The sequence below is a fragment of the Malurus melanocephalus genome, unplaced genomic scaffold (genome assembly GCF_030028575.1).
Source record: "Malurus melanocephalus ecotype Western Australia unplaced genomic scaffold, MMel_1.1 scaffold_92, whole genome shotgun sequence".
NCBI lineage: Eukaryota > Metazoa > Chordata > Aves > Passeriformes > Maluridae > Malurus > Malurus melanocephalus.
Window position 1 is genome coordinate 2,274,367 of NW_026623324.1, and position 23,551 is coordinate 2,297,917.

The 23,551-nt window shown below is 35.6% G+C and overlaps 1 protein-coding gene across 5 annotated transcripts in view; it reads right to left on the bottom strand.

Moving 5' to 3' along the window:
• ARID4B (AT-rich interaction domain 4B) overlaps nucleotides 1-23,551 on the bottom strand; it is an 88,912-nt gene that overhangs the window by 31,300 nt on the left and 34,061 nt on the right. For 3 of the 5 annotated variants that reach the window (XM_057368458.1, XM_057368459.1, XM_057368455.1), the window contains exons 4-13: nucleotides 22,514-22,579; nucleotides 21,831-21,921; nucleotides 17,964-18,043; nucleotides 15,547-15,638; nucleotides 12,902-13,040; nucleotides 9,066-9,145; nucleotides 7,661-7,734; nucleotides 6,651-6,823; nucleotides 2,218-2,290; nucleotides 1,068-1,162 (exon numbers count right to left, since the gene is read on the bottom strand). In XM_057368458.1, coding sequence (XP_057224441.1) covers nucleotides 1,068-1,162; nucleotides 2,218-2,290; nucleotides 6,651-6,823; nucleotides 7,661-7,734; nucleotides 9,066-9,145; nucleotides 12,902-13,040; nucleotides 15,547-15,638; nucleotides 17,964-18,043; nucleotides 21,831-21,921; nucleotides 22,514-22,579 — 963 coding nt within the window. The remainder of the gene's footprint in view (nucleotides 1-1,067; nucleotides 1,163-2,217; nucleotides 2,291-6,650; nucleotides 6,824-7,660; nucleotides 7,735-9,065; nucleotides 9,146-12,901; nucleotides 13,041-15,546; nucleotides 15,639-17,963; nucleotides 18,044-21,830; nucleotides 21,922-22,513; nucleotides 22,580-23,551) is intronic. The other 2 variants (XM_057368460.1, XM_057368456.1) reach the window with 1 other exon arrangement.

The window sequence follows — 23,551 nt, forward strand, 5'->3', positions numbered from 1 at the left end:
CTGTTAAAGACAATGAAGTCATTGTTTTTGAATTAACTCACTGACAAAAAAAACTAAATTGACAAAGTTTACAGCTTCAGAAAATAAATGTATGTAATTTCCTCTGATCTATAAAATTACTATTTATCACACACACAGTATTTCACTGTAATGTGAGCTGTAGTCTAATGTAATTACTTTAGGCAATTTAGCATTTCTGCAATGCAACAAGCCACAGCAGGTTTTCCTCTCCAGGTGGCAATAAAACAAAGGAAAAAAAATAWAACCATCAGAAAAATCAGTACATCATTTTTATTTCTATTTTAYGTTTAAAGTAATTCTTAACTATCAGAGCTAGAATTTTAATTAAATTGGAAACAAAGAAATAATTCAAAGCATTAACAATACTCAACCCTGGCAGTCTTGCACCAGACATAGTGCCTACCAGTTTTTCCTTACATCCTTAATATGCCTTTGGTGACAAAGTTCCATGAAGTGCTCATTTCTAATTATCTGTGAAGGTAAAGCAGACGTACTGCAATACCCAAGTACCGCATCCTGTCCTGTATATCAGAAAGGTGTCGCTGCACAAACACACGTCCTCAGCTGACAGGCGACATTCATGGGAAGCAGTTTAAAGCACTAACAGAATCTGCTCGGCCATGAATTCCATACATTTCAATTACTCCTCCCAAGACCAGTTTCACATCAGACCTTAAACCAGATTCTTGTCTTTGAGATTTACTGAGCAGTGATTCCTTTCACTTAGCGATAACCACCATATCAGACAAGCATTTCTTGAAATATTACAAAAACACACATACTGGCTGATTTTATGCATCAATAATTAACAATGCTGAGTAGATGTGTAATTCATTTAGCATATAACTAGTTTCCGGCTCATGTTAACACATAGTTATCAGAGCTACAAGGTGTCTTACACAGCCACCGTAGAAGTAAAAGACTTCCATTCATCTAAAGGTCCTGTGTCCATTATCACTATTTCACAGAGTAATAAATTATTTCACAATAATAAACAGCATCCTCAGATTTTATGGCTCTGGAGTACTCATCATACTAATACTCACATTATCAAATCCTCCAAGCTTGTGTACAAGTCTGAACAATTTGAAAAGATTCAAATTTCTGTATCCTAATACAGGCCGTTTGTTAATAGGAGTTCCTGGGTATCAAAAAACAGTTGTTAGGGTGTTTTGAAATATTTTTTTCAGAATAACATGAAATTCACATCATMTGCACTACAACATTATTAAACACAATATTGTAAACCCCACCTCCCGCACCTGGTACTCTGTCTTCATAAAACTAAAACTCAAGAGTCTTACTGAACCAGAGGGAAAATGGGTTATGTTATTTAATGCATATATGTATACATTCTTCCATACATTACTGAAGATGCAGAAATAAGGCAAATTTTCTTGCTAACTACATTATACGTGTTTTTATTTCACCCACTGAAACAATTCCATCTAAAAGTATAAGGACAGTCCTTTCACTCCAATCAAAAAAAAAAAAAATAACCCAAAAATAACCCAATCTTCACCAGGAACAATCCCACAATGCTTCAAGAGCTGAAACTTCCTATTCTACTGTACTAGCAGTAGCTATTACACTACCATCTCTTGCAAATAGTTTAACTCATTTCACATGGCACAAAAAAGATACTAATATAACAAGTTACAATAGCAATTGAAACACAAATACGATCACCCTTGCATCTACAGGCACTGTACTTTTATTGCAGCATATAAAAACCTGGCAAAGATTTAACATAATGAATGGTGCTGGCTTTTAAAAACATTTCAATCTAAGGACAATGTTCATGCATTTAAGTGATCAGAATTCACACATGAAAATTAGCATAAAGTAAACATATTTTTCCAGCACCTAAAAGCTGTGTGTTTTTTTATTTTAAAGTTATTAAACTGAGAATGCAAATAATTATGATGCAGAATATTAAATATTTGACTATACACATTATAAGTACACAATAGAAAATATAGTAGGAAACAGGATATCTATTTAGATATATTCATTTATTTCTGAAAGCAGAAGTATGGGGCTGTATTTTAGGAGATGAGTCAAGTGACAGACTCATCTAAATAGTAGGGAGGTCAGAAGGGATGAGTACCCTTTCTCTGGTTCCAAAACTRTACTGCAAAGCACTACTAGTTTGTAGATTCAATTTTTCAAAGTACTGCAAATTCAAATGCCTACCTCTGTCTTCCATGAACTTGTACAATTGCTGAAGAAAGTTCTCTCGTTCTTCAGGAAACGGCTCTATTTCCTCCTGTTTAAAGCAATGCATGCAAGAAAACTGTCACTATTTTGATTTACAGTCCTTCATTGGAAACATAAGGCAGTGATAATCTGTTTAAATGGTTAAGTTTGTTTTACTGTAGTCAGCAAAAGGATACCATACAGAGAGATACATGCTCTCACTGCTATGCCACATGAAACYAAGTTTTATAAGCTACAGTGTTTAAAAATATATAAAACATTGACTGTAAACATACATTGAAATTGGATTTTTGATTAATCACTGAAGTATCATAATGGGTACCATAAATCAAGAGTGTTCTCAATTTCATCCATTTATGCAGAAAGTCTGGGAGACAGTTCTATTAATGACCAAGAGATTATAACTGAAATCTGAGCTCTATTTCTACTGCAGTTAAGTGACTCCTTGATTCCTGGATACACTAGGTCACTTTCAAAGATGAAGWCAAAGAGAGTATGTTGCTTGCCCTTTTCTTAGGAGTTCTAATCCACTGCACTGGCAAACTGCAGCCAATGGCACTGCATGCAAACTGCCATGGGGTACCAGCTGAACACATGMTGAGCAGGATCAATCCCAGAACTGAAATAACAATGGATATTTTGGAAGTTCAGTTCATTGCACTAATAAAATTTTGTATTAGATTTACTTAGATTAATGATCAGTGGAGTTTCATAACAAAGCATTATGGCTTACTTTACAACACCTCATAATTTCCTTAGGAAATGGGGCTTGYCACAACTAGTAGTAATAAGATATTACCATAATCAAATTCTGAAGAAATTCTGATGACTGAACTACTGCAAAACAGTACACCACAAATGAGTTGGTTAATTTTTAATACTACCTGTAAAGTTCCAAAAAGAGTCAAACAGTAATCTAAACTAAATTATTTTTCTTTAGTGTATTTTCATACCATGTTTATCATTTCCATTCTTCAAAAGTCTCCTTGTACTAAATACTAAAGCTTCACCTATTCTGAAGCAAGGGGGCAAAACATACTCTCTTTAAAGTTATACTAAGACAGTTGAGAAAACAACAGAAACAGAGTATCATTACTAAACAGAACTGGGAAAGACAAACACACACAAAGAAAAACAACCCTCCAACATCTATTGAATCTAAGAAAGAGAAGGACAGCTGAAAAAAAGATCAGGAGAGGTTGTAACTATTATCAGGGAGTAGGTTTTTTTCTTATTCTACACTTCCTTTCACCCATTAAATGCACTTGGATGACATCAGAGCAAACAGGCAAAAAAATTAAGGAGCAGYATTCACAATATGCTGAAATAGTTGCCCTTCAGATATAATCATCAACAGAAATGCAATGAAATTATTCCAGTCTTGCAAAGGCAATGCAAGAGGAAAACTCTGCAAGGGGCGTTACATGATGGGCATTTATACCCAGTGTACCAGCATAGGATGGGCACGAAGGACAGAATGGGTAGAGAACTGTAACCCATATACTAGAGATCCTTCTCACAGCACAGGGGCACCAGAAATCAGGCACATCTAGCACAATTCTTCACTGAAAGCTAYAAGGTGATACTGCAGCCCTTCATATAGTACAGACAAAAGCCTGGTTAAGAAAATTCACATTCTGCAGGCCATGGAGAACGAATTACTTGAGTGGAATAAAACTCCAAAACTGTAAAACTTYATGTTTTATTTTAATCTCCCATAAAAGATGCTTGGAAAGGACTTTTACCAGCATCTGCTAGATCATGGTATGGAGATCACAAGCAGCTACTTGAGTTTCTCATGTTCCTCATCAACAAGAAAAAGCTTGCCATAAAACATTAGTCCCACAGAGCATTTATGGGAGGGATGAGGGGTGCCACTGAACAAAACCCTCAGGAAACCAAATAAAGTTCTGAAGAAKGAATATATTCTTTTTAAATACAGGGGGAGAGAAGGCAAAGGTGATGAAGAGGCTGAATAAAACACTCCTTTCTCACTATACAGCCTGAAGGGTACTCTTACATCTCTAATGTGATAATTCACAGAGGTGAATGAATTTACCATTACAGAATGGTAAGTGAATGATTACTCCTTATTAATTTTTCCAACATAGAACAAACTAACTTTCTAAGAAAGTGTGATACCAGGGAAAGCTTAAGACCATGCATGCCACTGAAAAGCATTTACACTTTCTGAGAAACTCTACAGAGTATTTATTATACTTTACTAACAGTATCTGTTAATAATCTTCAAACACATACAGAATCTCCTATGTTAAGGAGGCTTCCTAGCTAATGGTTTGATGCAAGCATGTCACATTCACACTGTCACATTTGCTTATTTTCAAGTTAGACAAGCAGATGTTCGCAGGTCACTCTGCAGTCTCTAATGTATCTGTCTACGCTAAAAAGTAAAGTAAAGTGGCTTCTACATAGGATAACSAAGTATAGGAAAACAGCAACATGTTTTTTGCAACACAAAATTCATACAGTGTTAGAGCACAGCACTAGAAGAGAGTGTCTTTGACAATTCTTTTACCTACCATCAGATTTTGTAAAGGAAAGGAAGGCCATTTTCCAGTCTCTTTTATTAGGRAAAAAATACTCTTCTTAGAAGTACAGAGGATTTGCATGCCAACTCCTATCTATATAGGATGGAAGCATGTATATGGACACAAGATATAGAAGAGCATCTTTGTATCTACAGAAGTGGATGTGAACATATATATAGGAGAGAAGTATCTATTTTTGAAGCCTGTGGTGACACTTTCAAAAGCTTAGGTTTTCTGTTTTGTTCTGTTTTACAAGTAGCAGAACCACATGGATGATCTCCACCATGGAGAAGGGCCACCAGTGAGAACTTCTCACGTCCTGGGAAGCAGTAGAACAACCTGCAGGTGGATAACAAAGTACCAAGAGCAGGCCCATAGGTCCTGTTTGAGAAGAGAGGCTGCTTGATAACCAAGAGGTTATAGGCACAAAAAAAAAAAAAAAAAAAAAAAAAAAAAAAAAAAGAGAAGAAGCTGCAGAAACTGCTCATGTATGAGTGGAGAGAAGACACACATGCCACTGACCACGAAGGAGAGAGAAGAAAAATGAGAAGGGGAAAAAAAAAAAAGCAAAAGCATTTTGCCTCTGTTTTAGAAACTTCTTTGTTCAACAAGTGACTGAAATCACTGTTTACTGGAAAAGACATTATCACAAGAGATGATACAGTAAATTCCAAAATATTTGTCTGAGATGAAATCTTTACGTCTAGCACATGGAAAGACTAGCTCAAACAGCATCACATGCAACTAAGAGGAGCTCAAGAGGTGCCCAAAGAGTACAAGGTCAAATGTTTACAAATGCTGTTGCTAAAGGCTTTGTCTTTTTCCCCTAAAAGTAGCGCAGGAATGATCACTATATAAAGATTATAATCATCATTCTGCATAGACACAAACCTATCTACATGTATCATGTTCATAGCTGGACATGAACCTCCTGTGAAAGTTCAGAAATTTGAGCCCAAGGAACTATTCCCTGCTTCTCAAAATACTAACTAAGCAGAGCACAGCCCCTTGCAAACTTTTGATCAGAGCTGGATCTTCTTCTGTGAGCTTAAAGAGGAGGAAAAAAGAAATTAGAAGCATGGAGAGGCAGCAAAGTCATAATTTTACACTTTGCAATATCCCAACACATCTTAAGGAAATGAATGACTACAGAAGAAACACTATCCTCTGGTATGCCAGAGCCAAATTATCCAGGGAGGATGTACTGAAGAGAAGAGCCCCAGCAACCATTTAAGAAGCAAACCAGTTTAGTTTCTTTTTTACAATTCCACTACTAACAGGAAATCAAGTCTGTTCCATTACTGGCACTTGCTTAACAAATGAAGAGAACAGCTCGCAAACCCTGATGAGAGAAAAAGTGATTATGGGCAGATGCAGATTTAGAGTAACACATGAAGGTACAGAGAAATAAAAGGTTCAAAAGCCTCTCTTTCAGCCTCTCAGCCAGCTGTGAAATAAGAGAACATTCCACTATTTTTCTCCTTTTCTTGTCTTCACTTTTCTGGACAGGAGGCTGGGAGGAAAGAGCAGATAATCAAAAAACCAAGTATGAGGTGGGGATTCCATAGCTGCAGAACAAAAAAGAGGAAGAAAGGTGGAAGTGGAGTGTATGGGCTAAAGCCTTGATTGAAAGTTGTTTTCCTTCCTTACATCAGGGTAGCCAGGGAGACAGCTTGTAGTAAAGCAATTCTTCAGCAGACCAGGATAAGAGAAAGGTATTTCGTAATGCCTGTGTTAACGGTGTTGCCTATGTTAACATGGTCAATGTCCCCTAATGTTAAAAAGGCCTACTTAAATATATATGGCCCTGCTAATTTTTATCAGCTGTATATTTATGTTCTTTACTTAAAGTTCACTTGCCTCTTCCTCACTGCTGTTATCCTCTTTTTCTTTTTCATCCTCTTCCTCTTCTTCAGCTTCACTGCTGGAGCTGTCTTCTTTCAATTCTGTTTTCCAGTTACTAGGAACAGTTCTGTTTTTACGGAATTCAAGTGCTTGGTCAAAAGCTGTAGAAGAACCAGCCTTTGTTAACACTGCAGAAAGTAACAGTTTGAACAAATATTTCAATTTAAAAAACAGTAATCAGGGATGATGGAGAAGGGGAGAAGAAGGAAAGACTGCTGATTTACAATTCCACCCCAAATTCAAAGAACCTCAACAACCACTATGTGCTGTCCATCCCTCTTTGTCTTACAGTCTAACTGGCCAAGAGTTCCCTACACATCAAGCCACTCAGAACTATTACTAGTGTTTTCACCATGTTTTCACCATGTTAGTGTCTACAGGCAAATGAGGATCTTCTGCATAGGGCATGTATGAAAACTTTATGGAGAAAACCCCTATCCAACAGGTTTACACTGCAGTTCATATATATCAAACAGGGAGGGCAAGGGTGAAGAAATAAATCACAAGCTAATTCTAAGAGTTTCATCACACAAGCTTGAACTTTCAAATGCACCCACAATTCCAGATTTTCAAAGTCCATAAAGGCAACTTACTTTAAACTATTAGGGGCACTATGGTGAGAGTAATTCTATARAGGCCTAAAGCAAAAGGAAAAATACTAAAACAATGTGTAAAACCAATGTGTACTGTATGATTACACCCTTTGTTGGGCATATCTACGCTTCAAGTAAGAGCAGAGCAGGTTGGATGTTGTTTTTAGGSGGGTTTATTTACTTGGGTTTTACTTGTCTAAAAAAGAAGTTCCTCTAACTTTTCGGAAGTGTTCTCCTTCAATACATTATTCTGTAAGACAAGAGCCTATATTTTAGCATTTTTAAGATATGAATCAATCTGCCATAGATTTAGTCCAATTCATCTAACTATGCAAATAAATACAAGTGTTTCTAACAGAAAGTTATTTTTACCTTGTTTTAACAAAGTGTCAGGCTTTGGTGAAGTTTCACTGATTTCCCGGACATCTTTTCTTGGCACAGAAACACTAGATAATTTAAAAAGTATTAAAAAAAAAATATTTTAAAGGTAAACTAACAGTACAATACAAAGCTACCACTAGAATTATAACACACTTACTAAACATACATCAAAAGCATATGAAGTGTATTTTGACAATTCTATAGTGTTAGTTTGGTACAGTATTACCATACTTAATCAGTGGATTAAACCCAAAGCTTTTACATTAAATTGGCTAGACCAACTATATCCATTCATTGCATACTGAAGAAAGCATGCTCCTTCCACAAACAGGTAGTTTCTGCAATCTCCCATATATGTAATACTTTAAACCCTCACATTAATTTAACACTAATTTAGAACTCTACCTTGCTTAAAACATAAATATTAGTGTAAATTGTCAGTAGGAAATGAAAAGACTTCCAAATTGAAAGAACAAAGCACTTTGTGATTTCTACCRTGTCTATAACCAAGGAGGCAAATATGAACTACAGCTCTGGAGGACTGGAGTGTCTGTGCATGTGTGAAAACATCTTATGTGTGTTCCTTCGGTGATGTGCACTGATGCTTGAAAAACTATCAAATGGCAAAGCGATAGCCTAGACTTAGAAAGAAATTCAACCACACCAGAACTGTTAAATATTTCAACATCCTTCCTGCAAAACATTCTGTTAAATTGAACCAAGCAYAACAAATATCTGCAACTTTAAAAATAAAAACTAAAATCTAGAGATACAATTCTATTGTTGTGAGCTTAAGAACAAAGTTCTTTATTTTGTTGCAAATAYCACACAGTCTGGTTTCCTATGTTTCTCTATCCTTTTTCCTACTTTGAGTAGCATTTGAATAGCATTGAGTAGATCTTTGCAGGGAACACTGAAGATGCAGTTGCAGTCTAGACTGAGATAAACATACGCCTTGCTACCTTCAAACAAGAAAGGATTTCTGTGCATGCACGTGGTGTACGTGCAGGCATGCACACATCCCCACCGACCCTTCTGTAGCTGGATAAGCTTACAGACACATCCCTGAAAAGCAGTGCTTTACTCCAACCACAGCAGGAAAGAGWTTCAGGCCATTCTTAAAGTCACATGATACAGCTGTGTTTTCCACAATTTTAACAATGGAATTAAAACTAAGACAGATAGATTTATGCATCCCATTATTAATAATGACAAAGTTCAAGAATAATCTCATTGCAATGTGGGCTRTTAAGTTTTTTAAACATTAGAAAAATCTTGGCAGGAACTTACTAAGCTTACTGATGTTATTAATATTTCACCTAACGCATYGCATACCACATTTCACTTGATTGGTATAAATTTTTTTTCAATTATCAATCTCTACATTCCTACTCACAATTTGCCATCCTTGAATGAGCGAACAAGAATATTGTCTTTTTTCACTGCAATATCATCACTACAATCTGGACAAACCACCTGCAAAGATATTATAAATGCAAAGTTTAGAGAGAAAAGTGAAAAACAAGACAGAAATAGTATATTACTTCTCTGAAAGTTTTTGTGCTCATTTCTCTTGGGCAACCCTGAGAYGAGAGCAACTGAGATCCCTCAAAACACAGGAGTGATGACTTCCTGAAATTACTGAATGCATGAGGTCATGCTCACTTCCTAGAGGGAAACTGATGGCTGCTGCCAGAAACGTGTAAGTAAGAATAGCGTTGTGACAACAGATAAGTACCTGTCATGCCTCACCAGCTTATTCTACTCCTCATCCTAAAAGGACAGAAATTCCACCAAGTGCTGCCTGCCACCTGAGTTAGAGACTACTTTTGGAAACTTCTAGAAATGCCAAGGGTGTAATCACACACAGTGTTAAAAGTTAACAGGATATATGAAATGCCATTTAAGACTTGTAAGTGATCTGCCTAGGAGGGAAGAGCACCTCAAGTACAAATATTATGATGGGTTCTTTAACTCAAGAAGTAGACTAATCAAGCCTAGCACCGAAACAACGTATTAATTATTTGTTGCATTTTTAAAGGCTATTTAAGTTTTGTTAAACCAGTCTACAAGTCACTAATCATAAAGCTTCAGGAATTTATAAAAATATAAATATACATACACACTGAATTGCCAGAAATATAAAACAARGAAGTAACCCTCTCAATCACTCATCTCTCATCTCATAATGTGTATAGATGCCAGAAAGTTATGAAACTTCTGGCTGCTACAAAACCGTAAGAAGCAGCAAATGACTGTAGCCTTAATATAGCCCAGGGAAATACCTCTTCTCTCTTATAGTTACTGTTGCCTTTCAGTCCTAATTTTCCACCAAATACAAAGGTACTGCATGGCAAAAGCTTGTTTTTTCTCCCTCTCCTTAAGTCACCAGCCATACAGCATTTTAGAATCTCAAGTCAAAAGTGCCAAGTGATTTGGAAACAGAGTTACATATCACAAAGCATAGGCTAAATATGTTTCTCAAGACAAAATTTAACAGACCRAGCTTCAAAATTCAATGCATTCTACAGTCTACAAAGAAATTACTCCAGGAAACTACAACTTTCTAACTGAAATGAAGCTTGACATATAGTTTGCAATGTCAAGGTAAAATAATATGATTATCATCCTCTACTTTAAACTGACAAGTGTAAACTCCTAGCTCCTTAAAGCTGGAGAAAGGCCCTTCAGGCTTTAGCTACTGGTTTTCTAGAAGCATCAAGATCTGAGTAGTCAGAAATCTATTCAGAGGTATGAAAACAGCTTACCACAACCTCATCTAGTGCCTTTACATCAAGCAACATCACCTCAATTTTGTCTGAATCAGGTTTTCTCAATTTCCTTGCAAAACCAACTCCACTGGAGTCATAGGAGAATGAAAGAGATGATCCTATGTAAACTCAATTTTCTGAAAATGCTGCAGGCAGATTTCCTCCCTGCAACTTTCAAAAGCCTTTAAGTCCACGTTAAAACTAAGGATTGCTCTAAGGCTTACTAAATCACTCTTTGACAAAAGGAGAAACTGTCAGACCCTTTTACAATTACAATTAGTCACTGCACTCACCCCCTCCCCACAGAATCAAGGCAAACAAGCAAAGAAACAAACAAAAAACTCCACCAACCCAAACATGCATGCAGGATTARGACAATGTAGTCAATCACTGAGTCTTCAGAATAATTTTTACCRAATTTAGACCTCTAAAGTTTTTAATTTGTAAGTGATAAGCTACTTGATTATAGGCCTGATATCCAAAGTTCTCAGTTTCCACTACTAATCTTAATTTTTTACTTGCTGTAAAGGTTTAGACTAAGCCCTGGACTTGTTTTCACATAATAAACTTGCACAATGTCCTCTGTGTATCTGTGCATAATATCATTAATAAGAAATCATGCTGTGATACACATTCTTCAGGACATTAAACCTGAATTTTCATTTCATTATTCATGTAATTACAATTAACATAACACAAAATTAATGCAAAATTTATCAGTAATAAGGTAAGATTACTTTGTTGATACTGTAGAGGTAACCTGCTTACAAGGCAGAAAGGCCAAGGAGCATAACTACTGGGGAGGGGATTATAAGAAAGAAAACCAAACCAAACAAGGCAGCTATTTGAGGCATAAATCCATTCTTTGGCACAGCTTTTCTGTGATGTTTATTTGCAAAGCTATAAACCTGATTACCAAAGTAAGGGTTGATCTAGGATAAGCTATTTCAGAGTTAACAAGCTTCACCCTCAAACTTTATCCCTCTACTGCTTTTYATTTGTTGCAGGAAGCTTTCCATGAAAGACAAGCTATTCCAATCTTCAAAAGAAAGCCAATGAAATTATTGTGTATCTTTAGTATATCTTTGGAGCAGAAAAAACAATTCAGCTGCTCTTAAGGTCTGACACAAAGCCCCCCCTGAGCAGTGCTACATGTGTCACAATTCAGCCCAACCCCTCTCAGAGAGTATGCCACAGAAACTGGTATGCCACCTACACGACCAGAAAGGAAAACCCAGAAGTGTGACATAAAACTGCTCAAGACAGTTTCACTGACCACTTCTTTGAGTGAACTGTGAGACAGCTGATATTGACAGATATTGCATCATCTTGACGGCAGCTTTCAGCAAAGACACATCTCAATTTTTCTTGTTTATCACTGAAAACATCTCTTAAAGCTATATCAACAGATATATCCTTATCCTATAATTAAGGCTATAATTATATCCTTGCTGTACATTCTGCCCTCTCCCTTGTTGTAAAAGAGACTTCAGTGACTCCTTCTCTTCTACACTTCCCCAAAAGAATTCCTGCTGGAAAGCTGCTGAACTGCATTATAAGATACAGCAGGTAATAAGCAGAAAGCTGCAACTGAGAGCTACTGCACACACTAAGAGTTAAATGCTACTGTATGGCATCTTTTCAAAAGCAGAGTACAAGTCTTCCTAAAATCAGATAAATTTGTTAAGCTTTCATTGCCAGGGAGAAATGAGTCTTTAATTCTTTAATAAGAATTAAGTATTTACAATTWAAAATAAAATAACTATAAAAAAGCATGGTACTAAAAGATACCACATACAGAAATACATTAATTTCCAAATATATCAGTCAGTGAGTCTACATACAATCACTAGACTAGTTGTGGTATTTTTTTCAGAAGTTTATTTCTTAAAGAGTATCTTTAAGCCAGAATAAAGAAAGAGAAAAAACCTGCTACTGAATGGCTACAATGTAATTTTAAAGTAAATTTACTGCCAATTTTMCACTACCTGCTGTAGTGACCAAGAAAAAAACACGAAATTTTATTATGAAAATTTATTATGCAATGCCTTTATAATGAATGTTGAAAAATCATGTCTATGTAATCATTAAACTTCCCCTCTCTTTGTACTTTATGTTTCCTTCCTTGATCAAACTCAGCAATTAGGAAAATTGACATGCAATAGCCTAGGAAAAAAGCCCGGAAATTTTAGACCGAGAGTACTAAACACACTGCTGAGCTAGAATTAGGTCAATAAGCTCTGGCTGTTTGGAAAAACAAAGGCCATGTTAGCAATCAATTTTTTTAAACAAATGTATCTAGATATATTTCCTTTGACTATTATGGCACAGTCCGATTTGAAAAAAAAMCATATTAAGTTCTAATAAAAAATACCAAAAAGGAAAAAAAGACCACATCTTCCTTTGGTGGCTAGAAAATTATAGAAGCTGTACTAGATAACAATAAAGATTMAATTCTTACCAAGGCTGGAAACCACAGAGCTTTCTTTTTATCCACACTGAAGCAGTCCACGCATACAACTTTTCCTAATAACTCATCACTTTGTTTCCTATCATCTTCATCTTCATCGCTGGAAGAGGATGAAGATTCTTCTTCAGGACTAAACAACAGAAAGAGACTTAAAACTCAACTATTCAAAATTTGCTTATTATAATTACAGGACACCCAAAGCTAATTGTCAAAGCATCATAAACAATAGTSACTTGAATTGTCTGTTGCGTGTTTTGGCATAAAAATGAATAAAGTATTTATAATTATATTACAGTAACAATTCAAACATTACAAACTCAGAAATTCACATTAGTAGTAATACATGCAAAACTCAAAAAAAAAGCCACCATTCATTCAAATGAAGGAAGAGCAATGTACTGTCAGCGTATTCAAAGTGAAATCATTCTGCCCTACAGAAACACTGTTCAAAAATACTTTTGCGGTTGTAGTTCTGGACCAGTGTTAAGCTACTTTTAGTTTTCCCTCTTAATCTCTCCATGATTTTACTTTAACAATCACATAGAATGGAAAGCTATTTTGAGAAAGGACAAATCTCTGAAGAAGAATCATCAGATACAAAGATGAATAGCAAAGAGAAAAAGAAGTCTATTTATCCTTAAACAGTTCTTGAAAGATGTGCAATGAAGCATTCCTAMGACTATTTCAATTTCACACTGAAGTGTTGGAATGTAAGTAGATGGGCCAAGRTGCAAATACCTTTTCCTTTAAAAGGGCTCTGGCTCATTGTTTTTTTGACTGTTCAAGTACAAAGCTGCACCTCGTATTAACCATATGGGGAGTCCAAATGTATAAAACTACCCCAACTAAAAYTACTTACAACTGATTGCCAAAAAAAAATTTAAAAATCAGTATTCCTGATGTTCTCTCTATATGTATCTTTTTCAAATAGTCACTTCAAAGTTTAATTCTCAGAAAGTAAACAGYATTTTCAATGAGCACAACCAGCATTATTTTAAAAGCTATCCTCCATCAGTCACATAATTGCCTGGAGTACAAAATTCAATATTAAAAAACTCAGTTACCATTTATGTAACAGAAGACAACTGATGTACAGTCTAAGAAAAAACTCCGTTTCCCCACCTTAATTCTATGTTATTTCTATTGATGATAATTGTTTTGGATTAGCACTGATTTGGTTTAGTTCCTTTCCTCAACTTTTCTGGGTTTTTTTAAGTAATAACTTCTTTAAAAGATATAAAAGTCTTCCTGGCTGCTTTCCAGGGTTCAAGAATCTCTCGTGGGAAGAGAAAAATGTCGAAGACTAAAGAGAAAGCCAGTACTGTTTTGGAGAGACTACTTTCTAACTCAAATTGCACAGATACTGGCATAACTGGCTTTTAACTCCGTTAATTCAGTTTTAATCATGAGATAAAGGTAAGTGTGTTGCTTCTGACATAATAATGTCCTGTTCAACCCAGTCAGAGACACCAAGGATGTACCATCACATTCTCTGTGGTAATGCCAGCTTTKCTCAGCTTTTTCCTTCACTACCTTGCAAATTAGTAACTCAATAACTATCTTAGCAAATTTATAGCTCCTCTACATATACAGGGCAACATTTATTTCAAGCTACCAAAAAGTGCAAAAGATAGGCAACCAAAACATGAAAACCACTACACCTACAAATTTTAAGCRAACAGGCAAAACACCCCACACAAACCCAAACATACACACAAAAACCTCACAACCCACACACAAACAACAAAGAATAGGTATTGGATTACTTAACACTGCTTTATTAAGACCACAGCTACCAAGAATTTTGGCACCTAGGAAATCAAGATGCTACTCTTGAACTTTGTTTTTGTATCAATAAGCTTTGTTGCAAACTATACGAAAAGCAGTGGAAAGAAAGTGTTGCACAGGAAGTTCCACCTGGATATGAGGAAGAACTTCTTCATTGAGCAGGTGACCAAGTGACCACACACTGGAACAGATGTCCAGAGAAGTGTGGAATCTCCCTCACAGGAGATGTTCAAGAACCACCTGGCCCCAGTCCTGTGCCACATGCTCTAGGAAGAMGCTGCTTGAGCAGGCAGGTGGGACCAGATGATGTCCTATAGTCCCTTCCAACCTGACCCATTCTGTAATTCTGTTATTCTGTTCATCTATTTCTAAAAGACATTCAGAGACCCTTTACTGTGAAACCAAAAGTCTACAGGAGGATTCTGGGACGTGTCTACTGGACAAAGACTGCATTGTAGAGATTTTAGCTTGAGTCCAACACATTTACAACACTAGAGAGATGTTTCCCAATATAATATCACATTTCCACTTGGGATGCCACTTTTTTTTTCATTTTCTTTTTTTAGGTGTTTATTTTTCTTTTTCCCCCCACTTAATAAAACCAAGAAAAAGCTCTTGCCTAAGCTGGTACCACTTTAAATATTGATTAAATGAAGACTTGAAATGCTTGCATGCAACAATACACTTGAATCTGACTATCAAACTGAGTACTAAACAACATTTTTTATTCAGCCTCCTGGGGTTTTTTTAGTAAGAGATGCCTGGACATACAAATAATAAAACTCCACACATTCTGAAAGCTTCAGAATTGCATTAACACAGCACAGATATCAAAATATTTAACTTACATATGATTGGATCTCCTTCCTCTGTTTGTTTTCTTTCCTATAACAGGAGTCCCAAAGTGTTCAGGATTGGTGAGTGGAAGCTGATCTAATGTCTGTTGAAATGAAAAAAATATAYATGCATATACGTAAGAAAAACCTGGCATAAGCTGTTATCCAAACCACCTGCTTAACTGAAGTAATTTTTGTCAACAGCGACTTTCTCATTACAAAGGAAATATAGAAGTACATCATTTATATCATGCCTGAGTTTTAAAAAGGAATATGTTTTGTTTTGGGGTTTTTTCAACGTTTTCTCTACACCTCTGAATAATTAACTTTTGTCCAACATACACAGATAATTCTTCCCAGAAGTCCTGCCTTTGGACCATTAAAACACAGAAAAGTCAGTATCAGGTGTTCTACTCACCTTGGATATTCCATCTCTACCAGATTAATTTTCTGCCTGTCCCATTGGTAGACTAAACACTGAATCATCTACTTAAAAATGAGCAAAGGTCCCCTTTGAAATGAAGCTGCAAGATCATTCAGTAGCAGCAAACACAACAACTTCATTGTATTTTTTTTTGGTAATTCATACTTTGATAGGTGAGAGAGACTCTAAAACAATATTAAAGAGGCTGCTATATTGATAATTGGGAGGGTGCTAATSGATGCTGTATCAACATGGAAACAAAGAGAGGGAGAGAAAGAACTTTCCCTCCTCAGAGAGAATGTTTCAACAGAAGGAGTTCATGGACATGCAGTATCTTCTTTCCCTAAGCCTGCTGTTAGCTGTTTAAATGACAACCATTCCAGATTTGAAGGTGCCTGGTACACAATTTTTTTTTTTTTTGTACAGCTTATTACTGTTCTTTGAAAGAAAGCAGAAACCTTCCAAATTACATGTAGTCCTCTGACTTCATTTTCTTAGTAATGTATGAATTTTCAAATGTGTAACATCAACAAGAATCTCAGAAATATTCCGTATTAGAGAGAATTGAGAAAGGGACAATAAAACTGGCTTTTTAGTATTTAAAAATAAAAGTGTGACTACTTCCAACTGTGGTGGACGTCCTTAAAGATTCTACACCACACACTTGGGAAGCAACATCAGAACAAGACAACTGTGAGGCACTGGCCTAATTACAGAAGAAATTTGAGATGCAATTTTCCCTGCTGTGTAGCTGTGCAATCACAAGGTAATTATTAGAGATGTTCAACATGTTTCATTGAGAGCTGGTGACAAAGAACTGAGTATCAGTGACTTCTGGCAAAACATCAAAAGCTTAAATGATAAAAAAAGAAGTAGCCGTCATCTGAATGTAAGGTTTCCTTGAATCTGATGAAGTAATCCAAATTACTCTCATTCAGCCACACAGGTCACAAAAAGATATATATACGTCTAAAACTTTCATCATATGCACCATAAGGTAATACTCCTGAAACCATATTAAAATAGTACTTATGGAACAGAAGAAATCTAATCTTCAATTGTGGTGATCATTAATAACAAAGAGCTAATTGAAGGAATACCACAATCTTTAAAATTACAGTATTTCTATCTGAATCCAGATTTAGGCACCTATTTAGGCTCCCATTTTTACATGTGCTTAATCCTCATTTGAGATTCTAGAAGATATCTGAATGTTAATAAAAATGCAGTATGCAAGCAACAAACTCAGCTRACTACAATAATAACAGCATACTTAAGTAGAGCAAAAAGCCCCATCTTCAGTAGCTGTCCAATAAACAAACATGTTTACACAAATCTGCCCATCTGTCCAGATTGTCTTACATAATATGAAGGAGTAATCCTCGTTCTGAAATTCCAATTATTTGAAATGTGCTACAAATGTTTGCATACTTTGATGTGCAAGTCACCTCTAAGACATGAGCCAGCTTCAAAATACTGGTAGCTGTCATCAAATAAGTAACAGCAACTAATTATTGAGCTTTTTTTAAAAGAGAATTTACCTTTCATCAACTATTATAAATTGGATTTAACCATCCAAAATGCAGCAGAACTTAATTATATGAAAACACGTACAATTGTTTTTTATGTTATAAGTTATATTACTTTTCATGTTATAATCATATTGTAATTTYTTCCTAATACTTACAGATAATTATTTTATAAAATGTGAACTAGTTATGTGATTGCAGGTTTTTCGTGTGACCTACAATCTATCAATTAYCAATAAGATAAAAATGAAAAAGATGAAATGCTGATTTTGTTTCTTAACTTACAGAGTTTGGTGAAATTGAATTGTATTTCTTGATTTTAAAAAAGAGTAAGCCAGAACCTGCAGACTGTACTTTTCATAACCCCCACTTTTAGTAACATGGATACACAAAACATACTAAAAACTGAGGTAATAAAAGTATCACTTTTAAATGTTTCTAAATATGAAGTTGTAATATAAAAACTCTTCAATTACCTCACTTTCAGCAAAATGTCTTTCTCCTTTTAAACACAGGGAAGAGCGTCTCAGAGTCTTCTCATCACCATCATCAAATACTGTCACCAGATAAGAAGAAAGGAAAGAAAACATTTCTTTTAAACTCAGGATATTAATAAGTGATTCATTTATATGACAGAAAGAATGGATGTATACTGCAGCCAACGCTTAGAACAAATCTATGCCTGGATAACTCTGCAGATCCAGTAACGCATTTCACAGACTGACCAAATACATAACCTGCTCTCTCACCATATCTGCTTCATGCTTGTGTATCTTAAAAGGAATCTTGAGTAATCAGTAGTTGAGCCGACAATTCATGGAGTGGGATACAAAATTAAGTTCAACACATTAGCATTCAAAAACTATTCCTCTAACATTTATAATTTTTAAAGAATTTTATTACATAACCAGAACTCCTATGACATTCAAGTCGAAGCTCCGCTTACCATAAGTGGCTATTTATAAAAAAATGCTGCAATTTAATGTAGGGAAGTTTTTTCTCTACTGACTTTATGCAATTACACTATAAAATAACAGTGACATCAGCCTAAGGAAGACGGCAATACTCAAAGTGCTAACAACCATCAAAACCAGCTGTACTGACAGAACTGTGGAGCTGCCATTTTCTAGACATTTGCTATCTCTGCTATCACCAGGTCAACTGGAAATAARTTCACAGAACAGCTCATTCAGCTACATACATCATCCTTTTGAATCCTGAAATGCACTGTGTACATTTAAGGTGGGGTCTTCAGAACCTGATAAACGCGTCATATAGAAAGTAAGCTTTTGTCAAGTCTTCTGGAGGTACTTAACAGACAAAAACTGGGTGACAAAATTTGACTCTTGGGCTTCCCTTCCACTGTTCAATGAGCCAAGAACCCTTGCACTGTTCAATGAGACAAGAATTGATCTCATTTCCCCTCTTGAACCGTGATAATGATTATATTCTTGCTCCCAAACAACAGTGACCTTGAAGACCTTCATGGGCACAGAAACAACCCCAAGATAAGATTAAAATATGGCATTTAAAAAATAGAAGTTTCAGCAACTTCTTAACATGTCTCTTTCACCTTCATTTAAACCTCCTCTTCTGTCCATCAACAGATCAAGGTAACTGTTAGAAGAATGGATGTTGACCAGCAAGATAAGAGAGAACAATTTTAGCCATTTCTTGCTTTCAGATGGAGGTGCTACACTCTTCAACATTTACTAATTTAAATAAAAATATACAAAAAGCAACAAGGTATCTCAAAATTGGTGAGTAGTATTTACTTAATATTAAGAACCTTTCATCTAGTTCCGAGAACTTTTCATACCTATATACAATTCAGTACTGTTAATGAAGAAATTTCCATTTGTAACAACAATTCCCCCACTTGTATTACATGCTACAGTAATTGCTGAACACTGTCCAATTGTGAAAAAGAATCAGCTAGAGATGCACATCTGTCACTTCAGAATCTGTTGAAAAGTAACAACAGCAGGAACTGCACACAAACCACATAGATTGGGAACTRCACCTCAGATGGTCAACACATAATTAAGCACCCCTTTGGATAAGTGAAGAAGTCAGCAGGTTCCTAATCCAGTTTGTGTTAATTAACATATCAGTCTCCTTACATAATGAGAGATAAAAAAAAATCTATCCACTTCAAGAGATAAGCTGACTACAGCAGAAGTAAACCTATTGAGACCTAGGTAGGTAGCCCATAATGTGTCCGATGTGGTAATCTGCTTGTGGCCTCTTCCCAGAGGGATTCCTAATCTTGTTCCGTAAGACGAGTACTTTCAGAGGAAATGCCTGACCTCCCTGAAAGACTTATGTGGCCAGCATGACACACATGGCTTAATGAATATGACATTCTCGTCTATTGGAACATGCTGAAAACAATTTACTGCACATGCATACTGCAGTGTAATGTATTTAAAATAATGTATTATGAAACTGCAAGAGAGAGGGGGGGAGATATGWATATGTTTATGTATGTATGGCTATTATATTTACTGGTTTTATGCATATATRCATACATATATATACACAGACACAGTGCTATACTAATTTCAAAATAATATACAAGTTGGATTTTTATAAAAATTTAATTTAATTCTTATTGATCTTTGGTAGGAAAGCAGTAGCACCAAAAAAGACATGTATGCAAACTGATGTACAATTTCTWTTCAGACAAGACCTTATGAATACAACACAGACAGGGATGCTCTYAAAGCAACTTTATCCATACTTTAGTGCTGAAACAGTTCTCAAGCAGCCCTCAAAGGGTAATTCCTCTCAAGATACTGCTGCAATGGCATATCTGGTCTTAAGTAACTTTTGGAAAAGTACTACTTTAGATTGATCTATGCCTTCATGAAGTTTTTGACCAAATCRTAGTAATTTCATTCACAAAGTCATTAACAGTGCAAAGAATTAGATAGAAGTGCTAGGACAACTAGCACTAGGTAATTGCTARTTAAGATGTGTGCCAATTCTTGAATATCTTACAGCAGCTATATCTCACAGCAGGACTTTCACTCAGATCTGCAAAGTCATCTCTGTCAGCAAAGGTAACTTCKGTCTCATTCCACTCACCCTCCTGACAAAGATTATTCTAGTCATCCACAGCTAGAGTCAATTCTCTATCAAAGTGCATTACACTGCCAGCAGCTGTGCTACTTTTACCAATTCTGCAAGGTCTACATGCTTTTGTCTGCTTTTATCTACAAAATAGAAGAGTTGAGACTAAAACCCACAGCTTTTCCTTTTTCTCAGGTTCAAGATTTTTGATAGACATCTATTTTGATGGCAACTCTGCGACATCTACCTTCAAAATTTAATCTGCAGAGTTTCCTATCTTATTCTTCTTGCTTAACTGCTRACCTCACACTTTCTCAGAAACATAAACATAGACATATAACACAGTTCCAACACCAGCCGTACCATCTGCTTCTTAAAAGCTCTCATATCTGATCCACTTCTGGTATTAATTACCAAAACACTATCTATAAGGTTAATTCTTATCTTTGTACCWTATGTTTCACCCTATCCTAACCAAGTCTCTCTTTTACTAAGAGATTCTACTTCTCCAACTGGAAAACACATTTTCTTCAACACTTACCTGTAAAGTCTGATATAATTTTAAAGCTCTATTCCTTTCTGAAAGAACTATGACAAGGGAAAATTAAGTCTTTCCCTAGTTGTTCAAAATCACTTCACTAACAGCAACCCATAATATTTCTAAAGAAATAAGTCTTGCAAAAGTTCTTTCAAGATCTAGYCTTCATTTCCCCAAATCCCAGTTATCTACCCAGGAGAAGGTTATGCAGCTTCTCAAGAATCAATACATTTCCTGTATATTTGTTTTTTTTTAAAAGAACACCCTATATTCGCAAGAGGCAGCTGGATATATCATGTAACATTTGAAATATCACATTATGACAGACCATGTGTGTTTTAACAGCAGCTGTTGTAAGGGCTAAGTATGGTAGTAGGGAAAAGTAGGTGTTACAGCTTGTGTTTTAAAAGCACTTAATTTGTTTAAGGAAGTATGACAGTGTACTTTGCTTGAGAATATTTAACAACAGTGTATTAAATATCTAAGAAGCAGTCACCAGTTATAGAGCAATTCACTAACTCTTTATTTGGCATTCCAATTTCACTTTGTTTGTGGTACAGTCTCTTATAAWAAAACAAAATAAGAGGTTTATCTTTAAAGGGTTTTGATTAAAACTCTCCATAACTAAGCATCTCCAAAAAACGTCTCTCATCATGCTTAGGACATGTCCAGGTCAAAGGCTTATTTTTAAGTCATGAGTTTTATTCAAATAGATGAATATTTCTCTTACCTACAGTATACCAACTTGCATCTGTTAATTTGTTGATAACTGCTTCCTGGTATGTTCCATCTGGATTCTTTACTTCCACAACAGTTCCCACCTAAAATACAGAAGTCACTTAGCATTGGAGAGTTTCTAAAACAGGCGATGAAATCAACACCTTAGTATTAGCAAACAGAGATAATTTCTAACCTATTCCATGTTAAATAAAACATGCTTTTCCAGTTTCACTTGAATATACTTGTATCCCTTAATCTTTTTTCATTCATTTAAAATAAGCCAACTAACTGAGCAGATTATTTCCTGCCAGCAGGTGGGGAACAAGAACCAATTTGAGTGATGTCATTCTCTTGTATAAGAGTTTTCATATCAAATCCTCCAGCCGAGTTCTCCAAAGGAATGGTGGCTAAAAATCAGCGCCAGGCATACTTCTTAGCTTTAATGCAAAAAGAACAAAGAAGCTTGCACCAGCCTGTGCTGCATCCCCTTTAACGACAAAAGAAAAAGCTAACATGAAGAGTATAGTACCTTTAACTTTGTAGCATTATCTTTTATGCTTTGTGATCATATCTACACTGTGTAATAAGTTGAACCTTCTACTCTCACCCCATACTGTACATGCACATTTATGTCAAATACTGAAAAAAATAAAGGTTTTCAAAGCMTTAGCAAGATATAAACCAATTTATTACCTTTAAGGGGCCCTTTATGTGGTCATCTTGTACTTCCACTGTTGAAGAATCATGCCTAAAGGTTACCTAAAAAATATAATTCAACTGACAATCACTTGATACAATTGAGCAGCACAAGCACAAGCACATGTCAATAGCCCTTCTGCTCTCATTTTACAGTTAGTCACCATAATCATTCTACACTTGCTGAAAGCTGTTTTATTCATATTTTAGATTTTTGAGGGGCCAATCTCTCAGTTATCGAAACTTCCTAAATGTGTTTTATCTTTCACAATAGAATCATCAGCTCTAAAGGAAATGACAGACAAGAGCATACCAAAATTGTCTAATGGCTCAAAATGATCTCTACAGTTCTCTTAAATAATTTGAACTTCTCTAGTATCACAGCAAGAAAAGAGAAAGTTTCAAGACTTCTGAGTACAATTTTAAAGAACACTTCTRTTTCAGTGCTTTGAAATCAAACAGTTTTAGCACCTTTATCTTTTGCTGATAAAAGTGCATTTTTCGCCTCATGCTTGAAAGACTCACACAAGTACAGGACACTGCTGTCGACTAAACAAAATTAACAAGTCAAACAGGCTTTCAGGTAATGTCAGTCTAGCCTACACACAGAGTTAACTGGAAGGAAATATAAAAGCAGCCCAGTGTCCAGTCCTTCAGAACTGGAGTAAGTAAATCCTCTAAACATTTCCAAGGTATTTTGCCCTGTCATTCCCATAAAGAATACAAAGGCTTTTGTCTTTAATCCTACACACTGTCTTCAGAATAAAATCTGGTCTGGAAATTCAAATGTATGACTAAGTTATCTGCACCAGGCACCACAGACWTTCACCTTTCACTTCATTCACAATAAACTTGGTTATACTGAAAGTCATAGAATCTTCAATCAATTACATCTGAAGTTTATTTTCACTCTGGCTTTAAAATTCCAGGAAATTGAGAAAATTCTGGCATTACATTTTATGTACCTATATACATTTATCAACACACACAAATGATGTTCTGACATTCACCAGAACATACTCTATAGYGTAAACA